This window comes from Telopea speciosissima, chromosome 7 (genome assembly GCF_018873765.1).
Source record: "Telopea speciosissima isolate NSW1024214 ecotype Mountain lineage chromosome 7, Tspe_v1, whole genome shotgun sequence".
In the NCBI taxonomy this organism is placed as follows: Eukaryota; Viridiplantae; Streptophyta; class Magnoliopsida; order Proteales; family Proteaceae; genus Telopea; species Telopea speciosissima.
In genome coordinates this window covers 3737550-3765227 of record NC_057922.1, presented here as the reverse complement: position 1 = coordinate 3765227, position 27678 = coordinate 3737550, and the positions used below count along the sequence as shown (strand labels likewise).

Here is a 27678-nt window from a genome sequence, read left to right as displayed (position 1 = left end):
GATCCAATTATTCCGAGAGGATTTGAATATTTTGTAGAACTTGCATTTCATCCTTAGTGGAGATTGGAGTTGTGACTCTGAAAAGAATGACATTCAGTGTCACTTTATATTGAGCGGCAAAGACTTGGAGAACACAACAATTCGAGAAGGTGAAAAGTTGAATCCACTATCCCACCAGGGTTGATGTTGAAGTGTCATATTTAAAATTAGGGAAAAAGTTTTCTGTCCGGGGAGTGTGGCCTACGCCAGCACTCCCATGAGTCTATCTCTCTCCTTCCCATGTGAAAAGACATTTCTACCCCCTTGTTTTGAGGAGGAGAGAGATAGACACATGGGAGTGCTGACGTAGGCCACACTCCCGGACAAAGAACTACTTTCCTTAAAATTATATAAATATCTTCATGAATATTTTTTATTTAATTATTTATGATATACTATGGATTTAATAAGTGTATTTTTAATATGGGAAAAAGTTTTCTGTCCGGGAGTGTGGCCTACGCCAGCACTCCCATGAGTCTATCTCTCTCCTCCCCATGTGAAAAGACACATCTGCCCCTTTGTTTTAAGGAGGAGAGAGATAGACACATGGGAGTGCTGGCGTAGGCCACATTCCCGGGTAGAGAACTTCTTCCCTTTTAATATATAAAAGATTATTTATAAAACTATTATTTTGTATACTTGGACCTAAACGTATTGGATGGATTAGCTTTTAAAATGATTCTAAGAATCGCTTGCGGATTTTCAACTATCCATTTACATTCCAACAATTAAGAAATTCCTACCCTAAACTAACCCTAAGAAATTCCTACCCTAAAATGCCATGGACTGACTAGAAAAAAATAGATCGATGCGATTGGTATCTTATTGATCCAAAGTGAGAAGCTCCATCTCCTTTTCTCTCTCATCGATTTTGCAATGGAAATTCGAAGGAGCAGAGTCTCAAGTGGAAAATCTTTTGTTTAGTTGAGCACGGTTAGAAGGCATCTCTTGACAAGTGTTTAATTTTTGATCGTATGTAGTTTATTTATTAATTTATCTATTTTGATGAGATGCCATGTGTAGATATATAGATATGATACGAATAAGAAAACCCATTAGATTCTTATTAAAAAAAAATTTAAATGCCAATTCGATAGTACACATTTCAAATTTCAGGCCATCTCACCCAGCTGGCTAATGAAATTTTCTTTCCTAACCATTTCCAACTATCAATCAAGTGAAAGTAGTTCTTGTAAGAAGCCAAACAATTTATTCAACTTTTTCCCTTTATGGTTCAAACTTGACAAAAACTTAACCTACTAACATATTATATAATCTGGTATAATATTCTCTTATGAAAATATATTCACAAATTGGGTTCCAGCTAAGCTGCCGATGCCCATGGCCCATGAGTCGTGAATCTTACAACCCATTAAGGTTATGGGCCAAAGGGATATGTTTGAAAACCCACCAAATCTCACCATATATATAATTAATGTGCCTCTATCTTGATTCTTTAGCGCATTAGTGGTCGGTCACATGGATGGAAGTGGAAAGGATGATTCATGACTCGCCCTTTTACCTTCCAAACCATATAGAGAAGAGCTGACCCTGAGATGTCCACTTCAGGACTTCCACCTCTCTCTCTTTCTCATGCCCATGGAAGACTCAACCCCATTTGGTCCCTACATGTCTCTCTTCTCTACTACAAGCTTGCACTACCTCCACTACAACGAACCAACAAACTCATTAATCTATATATATGATGACATGGCAGACACGTGACATTTACAATGGGATGATGCCATCCACGTAAGATTCTATATTTATATATATAAGATGCCAGAGTCCATGTCTCTTTCTCTTCATTTGTTAGATATTATATAAAGGTGCAAATCGGTTTGGTTCCGAATTAGTCAGAACAAGAATCGATTTGTTTATTTTATTGTTTATTTTATTTGTTTATTAATAAATGGGACGTTTCTAGTTGTTAATTGATTTTAGGCATTATTATAACAGTAGAATAAAAGAAAGAATAATCAAACAATCACAATACAAAGATATACGTGATTTAATAAGATATTTATGTCTTTGGTGAAATAACAATAGCTTCACAAGCAAAGGAGAATAGCTATCTTCCTCTCGATTGCCATCACTAACAAATTTAACAAAAAACATAAAGATACAATTTGGGAGACCCACCCTTGAACCGATCCACGATAATGATCTGATTCTCGGTTATGGTGTCTGTTACGTCAAGAATTGGGGATGGAGCGTGCCATTCTAAATCCTTGCATGCCGATCCTGCAAAGAAGAAAACAGCAGTAGAGTATCGGGCCGATCTAGTTTAATCACTCTGATGCCTAAGTCAGAACTCCTAAGCAACAGATCGATAATGGTAGTTGAATTCAGATGATCATGGAAGGAAGTTACCCAGTTATTTATAGGCAATTGGCAGAGTCCTGCAAGCAGTGGCGTGACTTATTAGGAAAGGAAGTGCCCGCTTGATAACCATACGGGTGTTTCTGTTCTAGTTATGTGCTGAGAAACAGTAAAACAGTTTTTTCATTTTCTGTGTTGAAAAATCGTTTTTGACCCGCTTGGTAAACCTATTCTTGGAAACAAGCAAAACCCTTATTCTTTTTTTTTTTTTTTTTTTTAAATTTAACAAAAAGATATGTTTGGCACACTTTTCCAATTTTACAAAAGAGCATAGTGAACGAATATAGGAGTTTTTATCGGGCACACTTTTTCAATTTTCAGCTAAAAAACGACAGAACATGTCCAACATGTTCTGCCAAAAGTCTTCCAGGGAACATAAATTTTGATTTATGTTTCAAAAAACAGTCACAAAAAATACTTCGTTATCAAGCAATTTTTAGGTGTTTTTCAGTTTCTCATAACGGAAAAACACCAGAAACTGTTTCTCGTAAGGTTATCAAGCGGGCTCGAAGTTCCTTCGGTGTGAGTTTAGGTGATTAGGAGCCCTTTTAACGATAGGGATAAGTTCCCCAACCCATTACGCCTTGTCAAGCTGGATTGGTGTGTTAATTTAGGACCGTTAAGGCCATTCTATTTCTTTCTCGAAATGTGACTCTGTAGCCTTATCTAGGTTAGACATCATGGCCACGTCGGGCTACTACTAAGATAGGGTTGCTAAACCGTGCCTAACTCGTTCGAGGACTGATCTTGTCAGTTACTTGTTCCTCGCTCTCTTCGTTCTCACCCCTGAAGGGATACACGTGTCAATTTTCTATTGGGGGACAGTTTCATGATGTATCAATGTCTTAAAGTGACCCATACTAGTAGTATAGCTTGGGAATTGGGACAGAAATGGGAAATAACTAAAAGGCTAGGCGTGAAGTTGTAAAACGGTGGTGTACCATGTATGACAGTATGAGGAAGATGACTACTACATGCCTGGACCATAACCGAGAAAATTCCATATTCCGTATATAACGTGACTGTAATAAAAAAGCAGGTATTTTATCGGTCGGTCCGCAGTGTGAGTGAGTTTAAAAGTGTCAGCGTATGAAGAGGTCGATGTCTTCTAATTAAATCCTTTTTAACATTCCGTGCAGACTTGGGAGACGTGAGAATTCAAATCTAATGGGACGCTTTAATTTACTGTTACTGTTTTGGGGTTCTATGTCTGCTCTTCCTCTTGTGTGAATATAAAGGGTAGCAGCACTGCAGCAGCAGCAGCAGCAGAGGTGGGAGGGAGACTATTCTAATCTATAATCTATAATCTATAATCTATAATCTATAATCTAATCTGAATACAAGGCTAATGGGCATAATATTTACACGTATTATTGACAAAGACGTCTAATCTTTTTCTACGCCTTTCATTTTTTGTAATCTAGTTATTATTATATGGGAAAAAGAAAATTTTATGAGATCCTTTTTGTTATTTTAAAGATAAAAATAAATATTTGATTTATTCGAAGAAAAAGAATGATTTATATAAGTTTCTGGTTTGGATGGTTGCAGCGAACTTGGGTGTGGTTCAACCAATATAACCCTTTTATATTTCTAAGGAATGAGATATTATATAATAGAGTTTAAAATTTCAACATAAATGTTAAGATGGAATTAAAAAAAAATAAAAAAGGGAAAATTTAATTTGCAGTCTTCAAACTTCATGGATGGTGGGTATAATAATGAAGGAAAATACAATTGGGGGCGGGAGGGCTCTTCTGAGCTTCTCTTTTTTTCCATTCTCTTCTATTCTCTTGAGCTTCAGAAGAAAAAGACTATTTGTTTTGTTTTATTTTTTTTCTTCTAATTAGTAGTTTCTGATTTTCTGACTTGATCAAAAGCTGTTGTAATCTGATTGATGGAGGAGAATTTTTTTTCTTGACTTATTTTTTTCATTTATTTTTATTTGCTATAGACAATATTTTCTAAACTCCATGATCACACCACAGCCCTTTTCAAAATTTTCAAATCTAAAGAGTAAATTAAAAAATGAAAAAAAACAAAAAAAAAAACCCAGACTTAGTGTAATTGACTTTAGCAGCAAAAAAGTTTTTTTTATTTTAAAAAGTAACTGTTTCATATCTGTGTTTCTATGCTTGTAACATGAACGTAATAAGATGGCGATAGTGATGGTGGTGGTGGTGGTGTCTCTGTAGCAACGGTAACCGTGGTTCATGACCTATTGTTTCTTCATACAACCACCCGTTTCCGTACTTGAGAGTTGTTTGCCTACCTCATTCTCTTTCTTTTTTCCTCTCTATTTTTATAAAAATTCTTTTCAATTGTTAGTAGTAAATTTTATTAATTTTTGGGTGATTTGTTAATAACCATCTATCTCTCTTTACCTCGTACCCATTTAGCCATTTCTACCTTCCTTTCACACGGGACCTCTCCTTAGCTCTCGTTTCATTTGTCACCGGTTGCCAACTGACCGCTCTCTCTCTCATCTCTATTGCTCTAATGGCGACCCCACGCTCCAATCTGTAGAGGATCTTTTTAAGTGGAAAAGTGAATAGAAGCCGCCTCTCTTTTAGAGAAGAACGATTAAAAGAGCTTCTGTAAAGAGTTTGCTTTCACTCTCCTAAACCCTAAACAGTTCAATTCAGACGAAAGGAAAACCCCAGAAAAGAAATACTATAGAACCCAGAAAGCCCTTTCTCGTCTCCTCTCACCTCAACATCTCTGAGGTTTGTATTTTGGGTTTCTTATTATTCACTTCCTCACACTCAGACCTTTACTTCCAGAATTCAGATCAAGGAGGGGGAGTAGAAGATGGGACTCTTCTCTTTCTCTTCCGTAAACAGATCAGAGCTTTAAAGAGGGATGGCACTTTCTGAAAGGTGAAAGCACTTCCAGAAGATCTCACTGGATTTTCCCCCTCATGGGTTCTTCTTTTGCAGGATCTTCTTAAATTAGGTGTATGTAAGTATGAAAATCTTTTCTGCAGCTCTGAGAATCCTTTTACCTTTAAATTAAACGTTCTGTCCTTTTCATTTCTTTGCCTTTAATTAATTGATTCATCTCACTTCTTCACCAACCTTTTCAGAAAATTTGGAGAGCAGCAGCAGCTACATAGCAACAGCCATGGATTCTTGTAACAGTGGGAGCTTACAGTCCTCAAGCGGTGGAGATGAAGAATATGACTCACGCAACGAATCCATCTCTGCTTTTTTGAATCCAGCCGGCCACGTCTCTTCCATCTCAAACCCCTCTCACCACCACCACCTACCACCTCACCACCACCATCAAACCCACCTTTCATCATCGTCTTCTTCAGCTCTGTTTGAACCAAATCTATCGAATTATCTCGATGCCTTCTCGAGATCGCCGCCACCAGTTTCAAACACACCAAATTCGATGCTAAATTTCGACATGGTGTGGCCCAGAGGCCTAAGATCTGAACCCACTTGCACCGAATTCCCTACCGGCGGTCTGATGAGTTCCTCTTCCCAGACTCAAACCCAACCAGTCCCGGGTGGTCGAGTTGGCCCTTTCCACGGTTCATCATCGATGCCAATGCCATTGCATCCACTACCACCACCGGAGAACGGCTCAAGGCCTTCAGGTTCATCGGACCAAACCGCACCCAACCCAGTACGTAACTCGAAGAAACGATCCAGAGCTTCTAGAAGGGCACCTACCACTGTTCTCACCACCGACACGTCCAACTTCAGGGCTATGGTGCAAGAGTTTACAGGGATCCCTGCGCCTCCCTTTCCGGCGTCGCCATTCCCTCGAAGCAGACTTGATCTTTTCAGCACCGCTTCCACCACCATGAGATCCTCCCATCATTTAGATCCTTCCCCTCCGTCTTACCTTTTACGCCCATTTGCACAGAAGTTTCATCCACCTTCATTTGCTTCTTCAGCTTCTACTACCACTTCTTCTTCTTCTTCTTCCATAGTTGACGTGATTAATGCTTCTGCTGCTGCTGCTAACACCACTAGCGGCGGCGGTGCTCCAATTTTGACCGCCTCGGGTTCTAGTAATGCTTCCAATTCAGACTTGGGCCTCACGAAACAGACTCAAAATCTACTAAACATGCAGAACCCAATCCTCACGTTCCAATCTCTGCTACAATCTACTGGTCCTTCTCCTCCTGGTCAACCTCCAAGGTACCCATTAGCCAATGGACCAGTTTTTGGCACGAAATCACAAGAATCATTACCGATTCCATCGAACGATTCATCTCAGCTTAGAATGGGAACCACGGTAATGGAAAATTTCACAATAGGTGGTCAATCGCTGGCAAGCGACAACAACCACAACAATCCTTCGAACTGGGGTGATGGAATGGGGCTCAACGATGGTGATCAATCTCATCAAGCTCAGTTGAAGACATTTAATGGGAATTATAGCGGTTCACAGCAAAGGGCGAGTAGTAGCTGCAAGATGAACTACTCCACTTCGTCTTCAGAGTTTCAAGTAGAGAAGGGTTCGGATAATGTTTCTTCAAGAGGTGAAGGTATGGTGGATTCATGGATTTGCTCTTCAGATTAATTAGCAACTATTATTATCATTATTATTATTATTATTATTATTATGCAGTAAAAAAGAATCATAGAAATTAAAAGGAAAAGAGAAGGTGGTGATTGAAGAGGATAATGATGAGGGTGATGAAAAGGAGGAGAAACTTTTGTCTCTCTCCATCTTTTAACAACCACACAGCAAGCAAGCAAGCAAAGCAGCAACCCTATTATTTCTTAATTATATGTACATATTGGTTTCTTATCTTTAGTTTCTTCATAATTCTCATCATATCAATCCATATAGATTAATTTCAGAGTTTCAGACACGAATGATGGAGGTTTTGATCTTTCTTTATTTATTATGTGGTTTCTCTCTCTTTCTCTCTCTCTCTCTTTCTCTATACTTGTAAAAATAATTATCTCTGCTAGCTACTCCATTCTCATATTTTCTGTCGTTCTCTCTTCTTTTGTTTCCACACTGTTTGAAAAACTTTCTCCAAATTAGAATGTCAAACATAACTTATAACCCACCATGCCTTCCTCGTATCTCTCCCTCTGCGTGTGGATCTTCAGGGTTTTTGGTCCTTTTGGATTATCTTGAATGTAAAGTTTGATGTAAACACGTTTTTGTTTTTCTGGTGTTTGTAGTGGGTAATCAGGTAATGTGCTCTCCATCCTTTTGTTTAATAGAATTCTCAAGCTTTTTTTTCCTTCCCCTAAAAAAACAAAAAAAGAGAAGCAAAGGAAAAAGTGATTGGTGGCGAGATTTGGGGAATCGTTACCCGCCGCATCTTCAACTAGGATTTAAATACACCTCTTAAGTCTACGCATAATTAAAACTATTTGTCTGTTTCCATTTTTAGTAATCAAGAAGAGATGGCCATTGCAGAATGCAAATGGTCCTCAACCTAAACTGTTCTTCTACTGTGTGCCACATTGGCTTCCCTAGAATCCATCATTTAATGAAATCAAAGGAATAGGAATAGGAGCAATAAATAGAGAATCAGTTAACAAAATAAAATGAACCCTCTTCTTTAAAGAAAGAACAATAGATCTTCTCAGAATATATTGGGTTTCCATTCTCTTCTCTTTCCCATATTTTGTTCATGAATGTGAAATTGGATTAATTTAACCTGTAAAAATTCTCATTTGAGAAAGGGTGAACCTGTTTCTGATTGCATAGTCTTCTTAATTAGGGGTTAGCTACTATTAGGTCAGTGATGGAGAACAGTACCAAATCAAAGTTATATCAAGTAGGGTAACAGATCTTTCTCCTTTCCATAGGGTAAATCATCTTTTAGACTTTTGATATGGGGTATGATGAGGTTTACAAAAAGAAAATCTTAAGACACTGTAGCTTGAGGCATTTAAGGGAGGTGTAGGGCAGAGAGAGAGAGATTTAAAATGGAGATGATTAGCAATGAAATGGTTGGTGATTGGGAAAAGAGGAGATTTCTATTCTCAATTCATAAAACAAAAATTTCTCTTTTCCTGAGAATGATTTTGTGAAAGGGTAGATATGATTAACAAGGGATCTTGGGAGATTGCCATGTAAAAGGGCAAATGGCTTTTCCCCAAGTTTCTTTTATAATTTGTTCTTTTAGTTTTTTATTTCCCCCCCCCCCCCTACTTTTTAACAAAATTTGAAGGGAGGGATGGGGGTGCAAAGTTCAAACTGCAAAGGGGGAGATGATTAGCCATGGGATTTTGGGAGATGATGGAGGGCTTTTTCTTAAGGAGGGATGTTAGTGACATGTGACACTCTCTTTTGGAGTCATGGTGGCCCATGCCAGTGAATTATCTGGTTTTTGGTAATGATGGTTTCTCTCTCTCTCTCTCACACACACAAACACATACACACCATGCTGTGCTTTCTTTCTTTTTCTTTTGGGGAACTCTCTCAACTTGTTATTCAATTCTCCAAAGCTGAGGAACCCCAGGGCTCAAACTGGAAAAGGTTAATAAAGGAAACAGCAGAAACAGACCAGGTTATGAAATGTGAACAGGTTCTCTCTCTGCAGTCTCCCTCACTTTCTCCATCTCTCACTGTATGCATAAAGTCATAAACTATAAAAGACCCTACACTACTTTCATGCCAACCCAAAAGGAGGAGAGCTTTTCCAATCAAATCCCTAAGGAAATACCCAAAAGCTGGCAGCCATGGTCTCCCACAGGCACCAAAGCATATATTCAAATACCCAAATTCCACTACTTACTGGTCTTCCCCTTGTCTGATTATTATTGTATAAAATTTAATTTATCTTATATCAAGTTCTACATGACCAAATAGCATTCTAAAGCAACTACAATCTTGAACAAAGAAGGAAATAATATATTTGATATTAAATTTAGAGTATTGATGATAGAATAATACTCCTTGTCTCCATATGGAGTTGATTGTTTGTTTCTCAATTTTTTTTTCTTTGTTTTGTTTGATTTTCAGCCCCACAATTTCTTTTAATACAAAATAAAACAATTGATTTGCATGTCATACGCAAGCTATGATGAAACTAGAACGCAAGAAGCCACAATGCAGTCAATGAAGACCAGAACCCTCTAGTCATGGTTTAGACCTTGAAAGGAGGGGGAGGGGTGGGGGGAAATTGTTTATTTTACAACATCAGACATGAGTTTATGGGGTGGAGATCCATAGGCTTGGATTAGGGGATAAGGTTTGTTTGCTTTGACCTGATCAAAAGAGTTCTTATTGACCTTCTATTCACCATAGAAAAATACACAAAGATTAAAGTTAATTAAGAACAAGGTGACCCATAAGATAGTAGTTGTTAATAACAACATTTGATTTTTCTTAGTTTTGGGTGAGATGTGGGGTTAACCCACCCAATAATGGGGTTCTAAGATCATCAACAAGTGTGACCTATTATTGCAACACATGTCAGTTGGCATGAATCACAAATATTAACCCCCTAGAATCCTAGAAATAACCTTATTTCGTTAGTGTGGTTAGGTAGCCCACTAGAGAAAAGTCCTCCATTGAAAACAACACTCAAAAGTCTCAACTTCATTATCTGTTAATGTCTATTAAAGTAGGTGAACTTCATCCCTCTAACCTCTGCCATCATTTCCTTTATTTAACCCCACTTAACTTGTGTTTAATCCCATAAACCTCGATCATATGTATATTATGTAAGAAGAGGAGGATATATATATGAGCTCTTCTTTCATGTAATGGCCAAATATTTGTGATAGAAAATTCAATTAGGACGCAAATTTTATGGACAAATAGAACCCAATATATATATATATATATATATTTTGGTAATTGGGAGCTTTACATATATAGTTGATAGAAAGGGGGGGGGATCGAACCGGGGAGGGGATAAGATACCAGCCAAGAGACTCAAACTCGAGACCTCTTGGTGAGCATGGGCATGAAGTGCCCCACGGCTCACCAACTGAGCTAAGCAGTTGTTGGTAGAACCCAATATTTCTATTCACATGTTAAACTTCAGCTCATGGATTGTTTGAGATGGGGTGGGGTGGTTATTCGCAGGGGAAAAGAACCCAACTCTACAGTAGTGGTCAAAGTACTGGAGATGTCTATGGACGAACATCTACGAGGATGCATGCCAATACATGATAGGTATTTGATTAAATAATGACTTGAAATTTGACATGTGGCTAATTCAAATTCCAAACTATCTTCTTGCCACATGGCTCAAAAATCCTTTTGCCTATAATTTATTGATTAACAACATAAATATATATATATATATATATAAAAGACAAATCTGATTTACTTGCACAAGATCGTATAGGATTTGCAATAGTGGATTTTAATTTGACTAATCAGGAGTTGTTGGAAGCACATTTCCTTGTTCAAGAACACACACTAGCCAACAAATCCTTGATGTGTCAAGGGAATCCATAGTAGTAGGTCAAGCGTCTTTATATATATATATATATATATTTGTGGCTGTGAGAAATAATCTCAACAAGTATTCCCCCATTGGATGATTTGACCTATAAGGTTTTAGGGGCCTTGTTCTCTGTGTTACGTCAGGCACATGGGGTGGGTGCAATGATCATCTTACCCCTTGGATGGTAGGCTCATGTGTCTGAAAGTAGCCTGCGCTACGGCACAGAAAATATTCGCCCAAAGTTTTATTAAGAGCAGTTCGAATCCCTCTATCTTGGCCATGCATACTATCTGATGGTCTTTCACCCATCTCCACGGCATAATTTTCTTTTGTGGGTCCAGCTTTTCACCAGATCCTTTTTACAGTTTAATAGATTGTCGAATCCAAAGACACGGACGGAAGCTTCACTACATTCAGGTAGGAGCCCAGCAGCACTTTAGCATTACCCCCTGAGGATTCGAAATAACTCTACTTTATTGGCCTTAAAATGGAAAAGCATAGTTAGTTTGAGGATTTTATACGGCGAGTTGAATGACACGTCTCCGGTGGAAGCGTTAGATGACAATCGTAAGATTCGAATCCTGTGCACACTACCTGACCATTGCACAGAATTTTATAAAATTCTACGCAACTCCCGAACACAATCAATAGTGACGTAGCGCAGAATTCTCCTCACATGAAACTACAATTTGTGAGTTGACAAGAATACCCTCTAGAACTTGCCACCAGAACTGCAAATTGCATGTTTTATTATCCTCTCCAATTTCGTATAGTTCAGTAGTGCGGCAGTGCTAGTGTGGATGTCCAACACGTAGCAGCTCGAACATCCAATGATTTGAGCTCATTAACTATATTGAGCTTAGACCATTGGATGTCCGAACTGCCACATGTCAAACATCTACACTAGCACTGTTGCACTATCAAACTATAAAGAATTGGAGAGGATAATAATCCGTTTCTACTCAGTCACAGTGGAAACAAAAAGGACAAATGGTTATCTCTTACATGTATGTTCAGTTGCACTTGCACGTGTGCAGATGATCCATTCTCCTCACGGTTGATGCAAATTGTCATCAGTACTATCGGATTGCATTATTAAAGAGTAATTTCGACTTTTGCCAAGGACCAGCCAAATCCAATTTTGAGTCGACTCCGTCGATTCTCAGTGAATAGTTGGGTTTGAGCACAGCAAGGTTACCCAATTTTGTTCAATGCGGACTGACTTGAAAGTCGAATAGAAAAATTTTCAAGTCGCATTATTTTTTGTTCCCAATCTTTCCCATTTAGGTTTTTCTTTTTCTCCTCAAAATCGTTGTTAGAAAACTAAATCTTGACTCGGACGAATCACCTGAGTTGAGTAGAAGAAAAAAAAAAAGAAAAAACAAAGAAACAGAAACCTGGTCAAGAGTCTTGAATGCTCGCACAGTGATAGCGTGATAGGTCTAGGTCGAGTATTTTTACTTGAATAAACCAAAACTCGTGAAGTATGGTCATTTCCCCTTCGTCTCATTCATAGTCCTTAGAAAATAATTATGTTCTATAACTACTTTGTATGTATTATAACTCGTCTTCTTCATTGAGTGAACAACAAAATTTTATAGATTCTTATTGTGATTTATATAAAATTTCTTTTCATTTATAAATTTTAAATTTATTTTTATTTATTATATTTAAAAAAATAAAAAATACCAACTTATCCTAACCAAGTTGGAGTCACTAGGTTTTGTTGAGAACGAATCGAATCGGAAAACTTAGTTTTTCAATAAAATATTCAACTCAAAAAAATTACAAAAGAAAATGAAACAAATTTTAGATTCTTAGATAAAGAATAAATTCAACCATCTCTTTTAAAGATTTGCATAATAAAAAATCTGTTTCAAACTTTCCTGTCTAATAAAACAGAAGAAGTTTGAAGCCTGAACTCCATGCCAAGGGCCTGCTTGCTCTCTTTTAGATACCAATATTCTAACGATCAATACTCCAAAACGTGCCTTTGACTTCAATTCTTAATATAAAACCAGGGGTCTTCCAAGGAAAATTCCATTTTGGGAAACCAAATCCAAAAATTTTGATGTATTTACTTAATTCTTGATGGTGAATCTTAATTTTATCAATTCTTAGTTATTGTCTTCTTCCATGGACATACAATTCATTAATTTATTAACCATCTTTCATTCCTTGCTGAGTGCTTCAGATCCCTTACCTGTATTTTAAAGCTAAGAACTTTTTGAACCTGTAAAGCATATGAAAAGTTCTTTTAAAGGACTTAAAAGTCTAGTACAAAGAGACCCACTAACTTAAAGATCAAAAGAAAATTTGTAAACTGAAAGGCACTAACAATCAGAAAATATCAGATTAGGATCCAATGCAACATATATGTGTCCTTTAAAGTTTTCATATTAAGAAGTCAAAAGATGGTATGACTGTACAGTATAGTGTTAAAAGTCAATTTCAACTATTTTTAAAAACAATTCTTTTCATTAAATTTTCCTCTACCCATAAAGATGATTTATCGATTATTTTAGGATTCACAAACCCCTCCTAGGGTTTTAGTATGTTCCAAAATACCTTCGTGATATCCTTTTCCGCCTTCTTATGCCCCGCACTGATTGGGATTCCATTCCCCATGGGTGGAAGGAAATCGTTTACTTGAAATTTTTTAAAACATAGGTTTGATATTAAATAATTGCCTAAAAATCTTTTGTTTTTTTTTTCTTTGGTGTTGGATTGCCTATAAATCTAGGACGTAGGTTTCCTGTTGATGGTAACATTGAAGGGAGAATGTTTCCACACAGCCATTCTATTGTATGCCTCTTGAATGGAATTCTTTTATATATTTTTTTCACCACCTCCTAACCAGCCAGGTGGACCCATGTGAATGATATCATTTCTTGTACTATCATTGTCGTGGTGTGGGAGATTCTCCCCATGTTGTTGATTGTGTGAGAAACCCTCTAATATCTTAAACACCCAAATTTCATTTATGCATGGAAGTGGGTTATGGGGTGATTTTCACGAACCCCAAATGTCCCGCAATTATCTCCAAAATACCAAAATTTTCTAGTGGAGTATCTCTAGAATTTGCTACAATACTATTTTGTTCATCCTTTTCTGGATATTCTTTCTTCTTGGCCTATAATAAAGTTATAGGCCAGAGATTGTTGCGTGGTTGAGCAGACCTTGCACCAATGCGAGGGCAATGAGAGCGCAGGGACTTCAAGATGGATGAGATTTATTTTATTTTAAGAAGGTGAGACGGTAATTTTATGATCTCCTATGTCTAAGTGCAGTTTCCACGTGACCAAATAACATTCTTTTTACCTAAATTTATTATTATTTTTTTTAAAAGTAATTCATTATTGTCACAAGGTTCTATTATGTTTCAAACCATCGAGGTTTAAGGCTTGGAGCCATAAAGGGTTAGAACTATTAGTAAAGGATCAAGTTCACGAACGAAAACAGTTCATAACTGTTCAGAAGGAATCCACTCTATCGGCCCCAAATGGAATAGATTCCTTCTGAATGACTGTGAGCCGTTCTCATACGTGAACGTGAACCCAACTTAACATCTACTTACCTGACATGTAAAGGCCCTACTAATGAATTGGCAAAATCATTGCAGTTCCAATGTTTATTATAAACTCGTGTAAAGTATATATTTCTTTTCACCCTCATCATCCCCATTAAAAAAAACAAAAAATCATACGATAAACTGTTAATAACCAAAGTAACCAGGCCCCACCCTATCTGTGAAGAACCAGCAACTCAGCAAGCCTAAGAACTGCATCCTGGCCCTCTATCAGTAAGCTAGGTTATATCTAGTTGAGGTGATCAAATGTGTATGTATGTATGTATATTCAAAGATAAAACCGGTGAATGGTCATCAGTCCAACATCTAAGACCGAAACTTACTCTGAACTTGCTTATAAATTACACCAATCACAGTACGTGTATAGAGAAACGACCTTGCTTGCTCTCCTATGTAATAAGATACCAATCCACCACACCTCATTGGTTTCAATACTCTCTCTCTCTCTCTGTGTTTGCTGTGTGTGTTTGTGAGAGTGAAAATACAGAAAACATAAGACATTCATGAATGTGGAACAAAAGACAAAGAACAAGAAGGCTCACTTTTGTTTTTTTGATGAAAGAAGGATCACTTTTGTTGAGGCTGGTGTGTGTTAATGATTCGATTGATCCTTTTCTCTCTCTCTCTCTCTCTCTCTCTCTCTCCACAGAGAGCGAGAGAGAGATAGAGAGAGACCAACACCAACATGAGATGAGACAAAACAGAGACAGAGAGCGCTGTGGGGCCGCGATCAAAACCAACCGCTCTATCTCTCTATTTCATAATGATTCCATATGATGCATATACAAAGGACTTCACATCAGAGGCCCGTTTTAATGCAATCCTATATTATAAGTACTAACAGCTGATGCCTTCCTTGGTTATATCATGGACATTGCATCTGATCTCAGTAATCATCCAAAGTTTGGTTCACTGACCCCACAACAAGTGGGACCATGCAGCATCATCATCATCATCATCATCCCCTTAATCTTACACATTTGACCAAATCGGTTAACTTCAAACCTCAAGATTAATAATAACCTTTTCAATCATCCAAACCAAACTTTTAAGTAATTAAAATCTCCATACCATCTCATCAACAACAGCCGAGACCCACTTTTCCCAAAGTTATGAACTTAGTGTGATTTGATTTCTGCTGTGGAGCGTGGAGCCCCCCATTTTGGGTTTGGGTTTCCTTAACTTAAAATTCGATATCAGTTTCGATAGAAGAAAGGTTCTTGCCTTTGGGTGAGGGGTTTGACAAGATGAAACGGAGCTGCTTTCGCCTTTCGGTGAATCCCATCTCTGATTTGGAACCACCTTATCACTTCCCATCACTGTCTCCCATTTCATTTATATTTATATTTAATCTCTTTTATGTAAAGTTTTATTAACACCTTCTTAATTTCTTCTTCCTCACATGTCTGTAACTATAGTAGAAGATGAGATGTTCAAATGTGGGTCAGTGCCACGATTTTAATTCAAGTCTGATATTGATAAGGATCCTTCGTATTGGATCAAATCCAACGGTTTTGTCTTTCATTTTGAATAAAATTAATTTTTTTAAATCATTTTGCCCTTGGTACATACCGTTGGATCATTATCCTCTTCGATTCCCTGCTCAGAATAGTTGTTCGATTTCTCTCATAGGGGGTAAAAAATGACGATCTAATCCCCTGCCCGAACATACTGCCCAAGTAAGAGGAATCGAACTGGATAAAAATTCACATACCGTTCCATCAATCTTGTATGGGTCAAAACACCGTAATGGGACTGGCCAATTTCGATAGTATATGTTGAAGCTGGGATCTTTATCCTCTCAAGTGCACCATTGCTCAGTGCACCTTACTTGTGCATCCGATGATGCACTGGGCAATACATCTTTAAAGCGCATCCTCTCAGTCTTATGATCAACTATCGTCGGATACTCTAGTGTGTTGCATTGGATAGTGCATCGCATTTAAGAAGATAAAAATTTGTTGAAGCTATGATCTGAATTTAATAGGGCTTTAAACATCAATCAACCAACTTGAATCGGAATCGACCTAATTAAGCTTGATCCTGATTCAAAGTCACTTCGAATTGAATGTGTGATAACTGATTTCTAGGGTTTAAGGCAGGATTTTAATACACAGAATCAATTCAGATCAGTCTCAGGTCTGGATTGACTCAATGATCGGTGTTTTAATGTACTTTTTTAGGGTTTATCACGATCTGAGTCAACTGGATCTGGCTTCGTTCCAGTTCCAATTCAATCCAAATTATTGAAACACTGGTTCAGGAAGAATCCAGCCTCCGATTTGGATAGATCAGCACGGGCAAAAGTCGATCCCGTAGCCGATTCAACCTTTGCAATCTTGGAGCATCATAGTCCTCTGCTTTAAAACCACCCCAACCCCCCCCACCCCCAACGCCCCCCAATAAAAATATAGTCTATAATTCTATAGCAACCAACGAAAGCATTAGTTAACCGATCCACCCACCCTCCCCTAAGGCCTATCTATATTAAGCTTTAAAAACCCATGAATAAGAAGAGCCTAAGATAGATAGAAGCTCTAGAGTCTCTAGACTGTCTATTCATGTGATTTGTAAGATTCGTTAATGGTGAAAAAACAGAGAATAGGGATCATTATGAAAAGATGGGTGGGGGGGCCAATTGGGAATATTGCCCACCGAAAAGATGATAGATTGGATATCTGTACCGTCCGTATCTGGCTATGATATTTGATGATAATCGATACCCTACCCAAAGCATGTCATTTTAACGTGTGGGATGTGATGGAATAGACACCCCCTCTGTCCTCTGTCCTCTGCCTCTGCTCTGTTCTCTATTCTGTACTCTCTCCAACTCCCACTCTCAAAATAGATTCCATTACCCAACCCAAGACATGGTTCTTTAATTAACTGTCCCACTTGTATAATACGATCAATCACCTGTATATATCGAAGATCAGCCGATGCTAATCCAATGGCACTCTTTGCAGACATACAATAATTATTTTTTTTATAGATACCAATTCTATGGTGAAGGGGGGGAAGATGAAAATCGTGAAATTTAAACCCAAGACCTACAGGTAAGGTGGGCTTTTATGCCCTAATTGTTTTAATCAAAATTGACAAATCCCAAGTCCAATTATCCTCAATTATCAAGACCCTTTAGGTCCTATTTGTTAGAGGTGTTAGAAGTGAGTGTCGAGTGGGATCGTTGGAAAGACGTATCCATGTATTAGAGGAATAATTCACTTACCCTTTGGGTGTTTAAAAGTACCCTCCTAGGTTTAATTATTTTCTAAAATATCTTTTAAGATCTCATTTTCTTGGTTTCTAATCTTGTAGCATGAACAATTCTACTACAGGTGCAGTAGTAAAATTTCAATTCGTTCATATTAATGGGGTTTTGACAGGTGAGAATATTGGGATAAAGTTATAAAGGAATGTTAACGTAGCAATCCATTCACCTCGTTTATTTGGTGGAGAATGTTGAATGAGAGAACATTGAAGGGGAGAGATAAGGGGAAGGCAGATTTGCAAAGAACTGTTTAAAACACCCTTAATATTAGGGCAAGAGATCTCTACTTGGTCACATGATCGCTACACAAGTGTTTGCGTCATTCTCATTGCTGTAATATGTAATTTCTTTTACACTTGCATCGTAGAAACCCTCCCCTCCCTTTTCCCTTTTTTTCTTTTAATTTTGATAACCATCACTATTATTATTCCATGGCCCATTACCAAACAGTTTGGGATCCTCTATTGTCGCCTACCCATGTGGTCAGCGTGCAACCTCATACAGGCAGGGTGTGGATAGAACGATCATTTCACCGCTGCCTATGTAAGGCTACACGTCAGCCACAATGTGCTGCAACGGAGCCAGAGATTCAAATCTTTACCAAACCAACAATAGGTCAAAGGTCAACAGCGTTGGCAAAATGCTAATATGCTTCGGTGTTTCCTCTCTCCCCGCCTTTTGCGGAATCGAGGGCTTTAGCCTTTAGCGGTGAGATGTAAGCAAGGGGCTTGTGGTGGTCCTTGTCGAATGTCAAAGTCCTTCACCCACTCCCCTCCCCTCCCCTCCTCCTACGGGATTTGTTTTTTCGAATATAACCTCCTACGGGATTAAAAATAAGGGAGGAAGAGGAGCTTTTAAAGTCAGAGTTCAGATTTCTAACGCACACCAAAAATTTAATACAAATTTATAAATATAAAGTTAAATAATCTATTCAAAATAAAAGTGAAAATTTAACAATTCATATCGTCTACCTTGTAGTGGCTGTCCGTAGCGGCCTGTGCGACACAGATTAGGCCGCATGTGCAATGATCGCCATATTTCTATTCAGACAAGACATTTGGGCAAGGGTAAGATGATCTTTGCATGCATGGCTCAGTTTACGTCGCACAGGCCGCTACGGACAATGCACTGTAGAGGATCTGAATCCAAAATTTATACTGTAAATATAAGATTTATGAACAATATTGAATCTATATCGACAAAGATCAATCGTATCCGACAAATTTATCCATGATCTTTCTATAAAAATAGTTTTTTTTTTATTATCATTTTACCCCTTATCCGTACTGTGTTATCGATATGAAATCAACATAATATTAAGATCGACAAAATGCAAAACCCATACGTAACACCCAATACCGGTAATCCAATAGCGATACTTAGAAGTCAGAAGCATGCAATGTATCAAGATAAATGGCTGGGGTAAGTTGTTTGGTGGGGAATTGAGAAAAAGAGGTGTGTCAATATGTCCTTCTTTTATTCCTTGAGCATCCATCATCCACTTGATAATGCTCTAGTACAGTACAGCCAGGTTCATTGCAGTAGTCAGTAACCCCCACGATCGTCGGTCGCGCCTGATGCCCTTATCCGGTCGGACTTTGCCTCTTGGGCTTGGGCTTGGCGTGATAAATAGACAGACAGCATAGCAGAGTGTATCAGAATGCGAATGATGATGAAGGATCATTTCCTGGTTTCAATTATCGGTATTGGTTCTGCCGTATGGTGGAACTATTCTTAAAATTATTCAAAAACAAAAAAAAAAAATTCGATACCAATATTTGAAACCATCTTTCCATGGATGGGAATGTATGCATAGCCCATACGACGAGAAGGAGATACGACATGTAAAGGCCTAGCCGATTCAAAAACCCATTATTTTTAGGGAACACGTTTTGTCCGAGAGCGTGGCCCATATGTATGGAGTCCGGTGAATCTTCACATACGTGAGCGTACGTGAACAATTCACCGCCGTTCAGATGAAATATTTTCATAGATTGGATTCCATCCAATAAAGGTGTGATTTTTTGCCTGTTATTGGGACGGGGTCATCATTTTGCTTTGTCCTATGTTTGGGCACAAGAGCCATACTCCTAGACAAAATCCTTTTATCCGTGATTATTATTAGAAAAAAGGTTTTTTACTACATCAATAAGTAACTAACACCATGATCTTGAACTCCAAACCATGAAAACGGAATAATTTTCCTCCTTATTTGATAAATTATCGATAATACCCATGCTGTTGTGTTTCTTTTCATTTTTGGCCCTTAAAAGTGGAGGATGGAGTATCGACCATTGAACTTTTTGCCATTATTATCAAGGGCACATATTTTTGGGCTCTTTAAAATGAAGATCTTTTATTTCAACCCCAAAGGGCAGTCTAGCAAGGGAGGAGGCCTAAGGAAATTGAAGCATAAAGGTCCTGAGTTCGACTCCGCCTCCCCCTTGAGGCCATCGCCGAGAAAACTCCTTGGTGAACATGGGGTTCCAGTATCTCCTAGTTTGTGTGTGTTGCATAGTCGTGCACGAACCACGGGGAATTAATCAGCCAAATGTCGGACACCTCCAGTTCCCCCAAAAAAAGGATATTTTATTTCTTAGTAACCTATTCCAGTTTCCTTATGAAATTTTCCTTATCATTGCGATTCTTAGCTCTTGTTCATAGATATTTTTTTTTATAGAAAAAGATTCCCCACAACACTAGTGCATATCAATGATAGTATAAAGAATAGTATCATTCACATGGGACACACATGAATCAATCACAAAGATTATTAGTATAGGCCTCAGATCTCTTTATGTGAGAGATATATCCTGGAATCTACATTCCAAACATTATGTCCTTTTTCTATATATATTTTATTATTATTATTTTTTGTTTAGAAATAATTTAATTTTTCTCCATAAGAGTTTTAGATATCTTGAGTACGTACTTGAAGAGGTTAGAACCCCTGTCCTTATTATTAATATGGAAGACACATCTCAGCACTCTCTTTCCTCAGAAAGCTCTTTTGTTCATTTTGCGTTGCAAGGAATCAGTAAGTATATCAAGCCTCCAAAGTCTTCCTTTGGAAAAAAATTTTGGGTGGGATGATCACTACTCACAACGGATCAAAATCCTATGGATATAGGTTCCAATGGAAAATAAATAAATAAATCAAATCAAATCAGACAGATGTGTAGGTTTTGGTCCCATTTTGAGGATGGGGGATTAGGATTGGGTTGGGTTGGGTAGTAGGGAGTGATTTGAGAGTGATATGAGAGTGTTTGTTTAGACTTAACACGCTATGTGCTATATATATATACTCTACAGTCTACAGTCTTTAGTCAGCACTTTAAACATTGATAAAAACAGTTAATTTAATGGATCTAGATCTTCTATGACACCGGCTGCCTGTCTTGCCGTGCTGCATACATACAAGGGGGCGTACATTGACGGCCTTACCTCTATTCAAGTGAGGGTAGGGCGATCACTGTGCATGGCCTTGTGTCTGCACAGTACAAGCAGGACAGCACAACGTGCCATAGAAAATCTGTATTATAATTTAATAGATAATATTGGGATTCCTATTTTCCACTTGGACCTGCCGATTAAGGGGCAGATTGATCATTGCACCCACCTTCATGTGCGACAGCGTCCGTTTCTAAGTCTGGTGAATCTTGATGTACGTGAATGATTCATAACCATTCCGATCTGAACGGCTGTACGTACGCAAGCGTACGTGAAGATTCCCCGCTCACCCCCTTCCTTATATTTGTAACTAACTTGTCAATGTGACGAAGGGAAGGACGTCACATCCCCATATATCATGCTTACGGTTTTTTTATTTATTTATTTTTGAATAAAAATATATATCATGCTAGAGAGAGAGGGAAAAAGAAGGGAGAGCGCCTCGTGGTTCGTGCGTTGCAGTGGGACCATTGGGAGTGGGTCCCAGTCTCCAAACTAAAACCCCGCCAATTATGGGAAGAGAGCGCCACGTAGAGTAACATATGATTAGTGATTTAGTGTATTGGGAAGTGGTTGTGGTAGTAGTAGTAGTAGTAGGCGTGTGCGATGGTGACCTGGGGGAGTACCGGAGTGGTGAGGGGACCCCAACCAACTCCTCCTCCTCCTCCTCCTCCTCCTCCTCCGCAAGAGAGTAGAGAGAGAGAGAGAGAGAGAGAGAGAGAGAACGTTTGGCCATAATGGATGACGCCGACTACTTGTCCACATCAGATTATCAGGGCATGGGATCATTTTTTTTTATTTTTTTAATGTTTTTAAATAATGGTTTTTGGGATGGGTCCCACTTCCTCTCAACCATGTAGAAGAGATGATAGCACTGATTATAATCTCTCTCTCTCTCCGCCAAATCGCTCATTCTTTCAAAGATCGAACTTGACACTCCCGCACGGAAATGAGAGGGTTTTGGACAATAATAATACAAAACAAAACCAGCGCCAACTCTCCTCGTGAATTCCAATGGCCCCAAACCCTAAACCCCTAACGTCTTTTTCTTATTTTTGTTTTTAACCCATCTGTGATTGATTACAGACAGAGGCTGAGTCTGTCATGATCAGGATTTTAAGTATAAGTAGGGAGCACTGGAGCAGGGCATTTATGACCCTAGATAGATGGGTATACGTTACTTTTCTAGCTCTTAAAACATTTTCTGTGTCTTATTATTGTATTGCTAATATGCTATATATACCTTCCCAAGCCAATCTCCATTTAACCCAGCATTGTATTAATAGTCTAGAGATACCCTCTAAGTTAGCATGCATGATCTAAGTAAGAGAACATATTCCCTTTCTATTTTAAAGAAAATCCTTTACTCAAATAACCCATTATATTAGGTCCATTGCTAGACCTATGCACTGATATTCATAAGGGTATGGCTTACTCGGCTTATGTGACCTACTTTTGATTCATTCTATTAGGCCCATTGGTAGGCCCATCCCATGGGCTACTACACTTGAAGGGGAAATTTTTGTCGGTCCCCTCCCATGCTTGACCTATAATGAAGGTGGCCATACCCCATAGGGATGCTAGAACCAAATATACGTATTTGGGAGGAAGATTTAAAAATGAAGTGAGAAATCTATTAGTGCGAGGTAATCTGAATAATTTTAAAAACCATGAGAGAAGGAGAGAACAAATTTAAATTAATTCGGGGATCGAATCAGAAAAAGAATAATCTATAGGAGAGTTTAGGATAATATAGGTTCAGTTTATGGGACTAAAAAGAAGTTTTCTCCACATTTTAAATTTAGAGGACGTTCGTTAAAGCAACTCCTTACTCCCTTATATGCTGTTTAAGGAAACCTGTCTAACGATTTTAACCAAGTTAAGCAGGGGAGAGAGAGAGAGCTGCATGAAGGAATGGGCCTAACAGGACCCTTAATCCTTTCCTCTTAAAAAGATAAAAAATCTGTGCTGGCCTGTATTATAAGCGGACATGGGCCTAACAGGCCCGGATCCTAGGTCAGGCTTAGGCTTGGCCTGGCATAAACTGTAGTATATGAATTTAGCTTGTCTCCAAGGAGCCCAGCACGCCCAGGGTGCTGCGGCCAGCAGTTGAGCTGTGCCGCACACATCTCTAGGCATGTGCGGAGATGTGTGCGGCACAGCTCAGCCCCTGGATGCCCCTTGGCATCACCCTGGGCGCACGCCTCCCTGGAGACGATCCTGATCCATAGTATATAGTGCAAGGTTGGCCTGGCCCAACAAATTGCCACCACCCCTAAAAACCTAATTTAGTAAGACTATCAATAATTCCCCTTCAACAAGTTGATATTTAGATTGATATCTGATCCACTTATAATCCTGCCCAATGGCCCAAAAACAATCACAGACAAAAGCCAGAGTCCCTGCCTTACTGAGTAGCTGAAATTCTGCCCCAACTTGACTTAAACCACAGGTGGACTTAACAGCCTTGATTAAGCCCAGTTCATGTCTGGGCTCCAAGTTGCTTTCAGTGTCATGCTTCAAACTTGGACAGATTTCTATATAGACTTATACCCGCGTAGCTGTACACCTTCACTGGGAAAGTTTCTCAAGGTTATTTGAATTGTGGGCTGGAGAAATCGGGCCTCCAGTGCCTAATTTGACCCATCCGCAGTTGTTGCTGGGTTTGGTGTGTAATGGGTTGGCTTAGGTTGCTTAGACCCAAGGTTGCAGGCCCATGAAGCCCATGCCCCACCCGGAAAAATGCTAGACAAAAGAAGTTTGGAAGAAATGTTTTTTTTTTTGTTTTGTTTTGTTTTGGGGAGACAGGAGGGGTATCCGACTTTAGGCCGACTAAATCCCCCCTAGGCTCGTACATGACCCCCGCGCCACGCATGAACCGGGAGCTTCTGGGCTCTAGTGAGCCTCAGGCAAGTGGCCCCAAGAAATTATGCAGCAGCGAAGAGTTTGGAAGATATGTTATAGGTATATGTTTCCTTCACAGCCCTAAGGATCTGCCATGTGGGTCGTACTAGTTGTTTCTAATATTTTGGAACACGTCTATAAAGAATTTCCCATCTTCTAATAAAAATATTTGAAAAAATGGTTTAAAAGAATCAACTTTTGACATTTTATTATAACAATTGAAAATACAAGTGTGAAATTTTAAATACATGGTGGATAATATGGTTGAGATTGGACACAATTTGAGTTGTGGCTAATTCAAGGGAGATATATCATTCATCCAATAGTCACTTGATCAGATGGCATCAGAGTCGGAGCGTGGCAACTCCGATGTGCCTCCAAGGATGAAGGAAATCCTCGTGGAAGATCTCAACTTCTAAAAAAAAACACCAAGCCCAAATCAAGTGAGAGTTGCCCGATGTGAAGGGTTTATAAGGACCATCGGATGTGAGTAGCTCGATGTGAAAGGTTATAGGGACTTGGACACCTCTTTAATGGCTAACATTAAGGATAAGTTTTACCCGAGTCCGAACACACTTGGCCTAAAAGGGTGGACCATTAAAAGGGAAATTGAAAGAGGATGATCTAGCATTCTAGCTACTTATAAATTTGAAAATTAATTTCAAGCTCGGGTTTGGCTCATGGAAGAGGATGATCTGGGATTTTTAATGTTTTGAGGGGGAAGGGGAGGGGTGGATAAACACATCTCTAGTCAAGGTGATAACATGTGTTCTTTTGTTTCAGTAAATAATCAATCTATGCCGCCATAAAAGTGTTTAAAAAGACATTTATAGAAGCAAAAGGATACATGTCTCACTTAATAGTATGTTAAGGGTAATCCAAAACCAAAATATATGAGGTTTTCAAATATTTCAGATTCTTGAGTAGTTCTTTTTCGTCAGTTATTACTTTTTGGTCAAACGAGAGGGTCATAAAGCATCCCATAATCTTGCTTCAAGTTCTGCTAAATTTCATATTGCCACTGTTTGGATATTTAAACCCAATCAAAAACCCATAAAAACATTGGGTCTTCAATTGTCCATTTATCCATCTTTTAAAACTTTCATATATTTAGTGGATATCTAAAGCTTTGTTTGCTAACCTACACTAAAATTTAACATTTGAGCAAAGGTTTTCAAACCCATTTGTTCTCAAAAGTTTGGCCCTACCGAACTTGTATATTTACATTTAAGACAAAGATTAGTAGGGTGGCTCACTATAATATCACACATGATGTCAATTGGGATTAAAATTTTCTCCAATTTTTGACATATGCAGTGCGGTGCAGTTTGGGGGTGGGATGTTGTCATCTAACAGACGCAATATCCCAACCCCAAAATGCATCGCACTGCACTTTTAAACTACGTTTATTTGACAAATAAAAAGGGGAGGGGGGAAACTTGTGAGGGTGGGTCACAAGTCACGACTCACACATGTGCGTTTGATTAACAAGGTGGGAAAAAGGAAATAATGGAATATGTATTTTATAGTGGGGTGGGATTTAGTAGAGAGGGAGGAAGTGGACATGATGTGAGATTCTATGGAAAATAAAGGAAATAGGAAGAGGAGAAAGATAGACTCAAAAGTAACTTTTCCATGAATAGTGCTAAAATCTACCAATTTGGTACGACTTAGAAAATGAATGGGATGGGAAAAAGAGGAATGCCACCTTATTAGACAATAATAAATGACATTTAATGAGTTTGTTTAACACTCCATCTAACTAATCAGTCACATTTATAGTAATTTGTAAGAAACAAATACAAGTTTTCCACCCGTTTTTTATTTTCTCACTTTAACAAATAGGATATTTTGTTATAAGGATATTTTTTCCCATGTCAAGTGGGAGTTGAAAATTGGAAGATAGATAGATCCTCAGCTTCACATGTCATGTTAAAACTTAAATAGAAATTAACAAAAAAATAAATAAATAAAAGGTAAAACAAAGCATTAAAAATGGGAGATTGTTTACCATGCTGTTAGTGTGAGAAAGAATCTACATATAACATCAATGGTTGTCTTAAAAAACGAATTATCATTCCCATGATTAACATTCACTACACTAGAAGAGAGACAATAATTAAAACATAAATGAGAGAGAAATCACACCTGACAGCCCTAATTCAATGAAAGTTTTTTTTTTTTGTTGGTAAACCTAATTCAATGAAAGTTAGTGGGATTGGTGTGGTTTGTGTAATTACACTTTCATCCACAGAAAAAGAAAAAGAAAAAAAAAAAAAAAAAAAAAAAAAGAAAAAAGAAGAAGAAGAAGAAAGAGGGGAGAAGAGAGAGAGAGATAGAAACACATGCTGGCACCCTTGCCGAATGCCAAGCCTTTTCCCATAAAAATACTCAAAACTTCATAGACTTTGAATTATCTATACATTATAACATCTTGATTCTAGTGCTGCACATGTTACCCAGAAGCACAGGATGTTTTTGGCATTTCTGATTCTTTTTTCTGTTTCTTTTTGGGTTCAACAGAATCTCTGAGAGGCCCGAGCAGGGATAAGACGATCAAAGCACAGCGCCTTAAGTCTAACACTGCACATGCAGCCCGACTGCCCAGATGCACAGGATCTTTTTTTCATCTCTGATATATATATATATATATATATATATATATATATATATATATATATATATATATTTATTTATTTATTTTTTCGTTAAACTGAATCTCTGAGACATTTCTCTCTCGTCAACGCCACCATCTCTCCAAACAGTAAAGTCTAAAGCCCCAAGATCCCTCTGACCCTCTGTTTTCTTGTTTGCTCTCTCTCTCTCTCTCTCTCAGGCACAGAATGAGTGTGTGTGAATGAAGACATGAAGAAGATGACGAAGTTGAAATCAGAAACAGTAACATTGATGCTTGTAAACCTGGCGGGGATCATGGAGAGAGCAGACGAGTCACTGCTCCCAGGTGTTTACAAGGAAGTTGGGGTCGCCCTCCACACTGACCCAACTGGCCTCGGCTCTCTCACCCTCTTCCGATCTATTGTGCAGTCCCTCTGCTACCCAATCGCAGCCTACCTCGCCATCCACCACAATAGAGCCCACGTTATCGCCCTCGGTGCTTTCCTCTGGGCGGCCGCTACCTTCCTTGTCGGCTTCTCCTCCACTTTTTTTCAGGTCCTTCTCTCTCTATCGCTCTCCGTTTCTTTCTTTCTTTCTCAAATGCCATTCAAAGTAGGAGCATATCCTATGGATGTCTGCTGAATAGCTCGGCCTACTTAAATTGGCCAATTGCTCATTTGATCTGGATTTTGCTTCTCCATTAGTTTGAACTACACTATTTCTCAAGAAACACTAGGTTAACGGTCATAGACAAGAGCAAAGTAAGACATTAGTAGATCCTAAAGCAAAGAACTTAAGAAATCTGACCTTACATTGTCATTCCTACTCCACCTAGATAGCATCATATCCATATTGCACATCTGAATAGTCATATTGTGCTTTGCAAGCTGCAGAAGCAGACCCACTCTGTCCCTAGATCTATCTTGATCATAACATCAAAAATCTATACTGTCTCTTGGCCAAATCCTTAAACCCTTCTCTTTTAAGGATCATGCATGAAATACAGTGAACTTCAAAATGCAGGAACAATAAGTTGCA

General features: G+C 38.4%; 4 protein-coding genes across 5 annotated transcripts in view; all 4 read left to right on the top strand.

Moving 5' to 3' along the window:
• The first annotated feature begins 5130 nt into the window (after positions 1-5130).
• On the top strand, positions 5131-7279 carry LOC122666943 (uncharacterized protein DDB_G0271670-like). Of its 2 annotated transcripts, XM_043863069.1 has the most exons (3): positions 5131-5382; positions 5537-6704; positions 6749-7279. In XM_043863069.1, exons 2-3 carry the CDS (start codon positions 5545-5547, stop codon positions 6771-6773), a joined length of 1185 nt encoding a protein of 394 aa, XP_043719004.1. In that variant the 5' UTR covers positions 5131-5382; positions 5537-5544; the 3' UTR covers positions 6774-7279. The 2 variants fall into 2 exon arrangements, with proteins under 2 accessions (XP_043719004.1, XP_043719003.1); XM_043863068.1 differs by lacking the exon at positions 5131-5382 and having other exon boundaries at positions 5514-6704.
• A 7697-nt stretch (positions 7280-14976) lies between these two features.
• LOC122668913 overlaps positions 14977-27678 on the top strand; it is a 27417-nt gene continuing 14715 nt past the window's right edge. Inside the window, exons 1-2 of the mRNA XM_043865480.1 lie at positions 14977-14990; positions 17568-17570. The gene's annotated coding sequence lies outside the window, so the exon portion shown is untranslated. The remainder of the gene's footprint in view (positions 14991-17567; positions 17571-27678) is intronic.
• The window catches only part of LOC122668911, a 20289-nt gene continuing 19448 nt past the window's right edge, over positions 26838-27678 (top strand). Inside the window, exon 1 of the mRNA XM_043865479.1 lies at positions 26838-26899. Coding sequence (XP_043721414.1) covers positions 26890-26899 — 10 coding nt within the window. The 5' untranslated portion in view covers positions 26838-26889. The remainder of the gene's footprint in view (positions 26900-27678) is intronic.
• The window catches only part of LOC122669442 (uncharacterized MFS-type transporter YwfA-like), a gene marked incomplete at its 5' end in the record, with an annotated part of 3057 nt that continues 2283 nt past the window's right edge, over positions 26905-27678 (top strand). Inside the window, one exon of the mRNA XM_043866207.1 lies at positions 26905-27195. Coding sequence (XP_043722142.1) covers positions 26905-27195 — 291 coding nt within the window. The remainder of the gene's footprint in view (positions 27196-27678) is intronic.

Bases quoted from the DNA above. Each gene is read 5' to 3' on its own strand.
- LOC122666943 (XM_043863069.1), top strand. From the start codon at position 5,545: ATGGATTCTTGTAACAGTGGGAGCTTACAGTCCTCAAGCGGTGGAGAT. The intron at 6,705-6,748 runs GCTGGCAAGCGA...CGAACTGGGGTG, and splicing joins TTCACAATAGGTGGTCAATC to ATGGAATGGGGCTCAACGAT.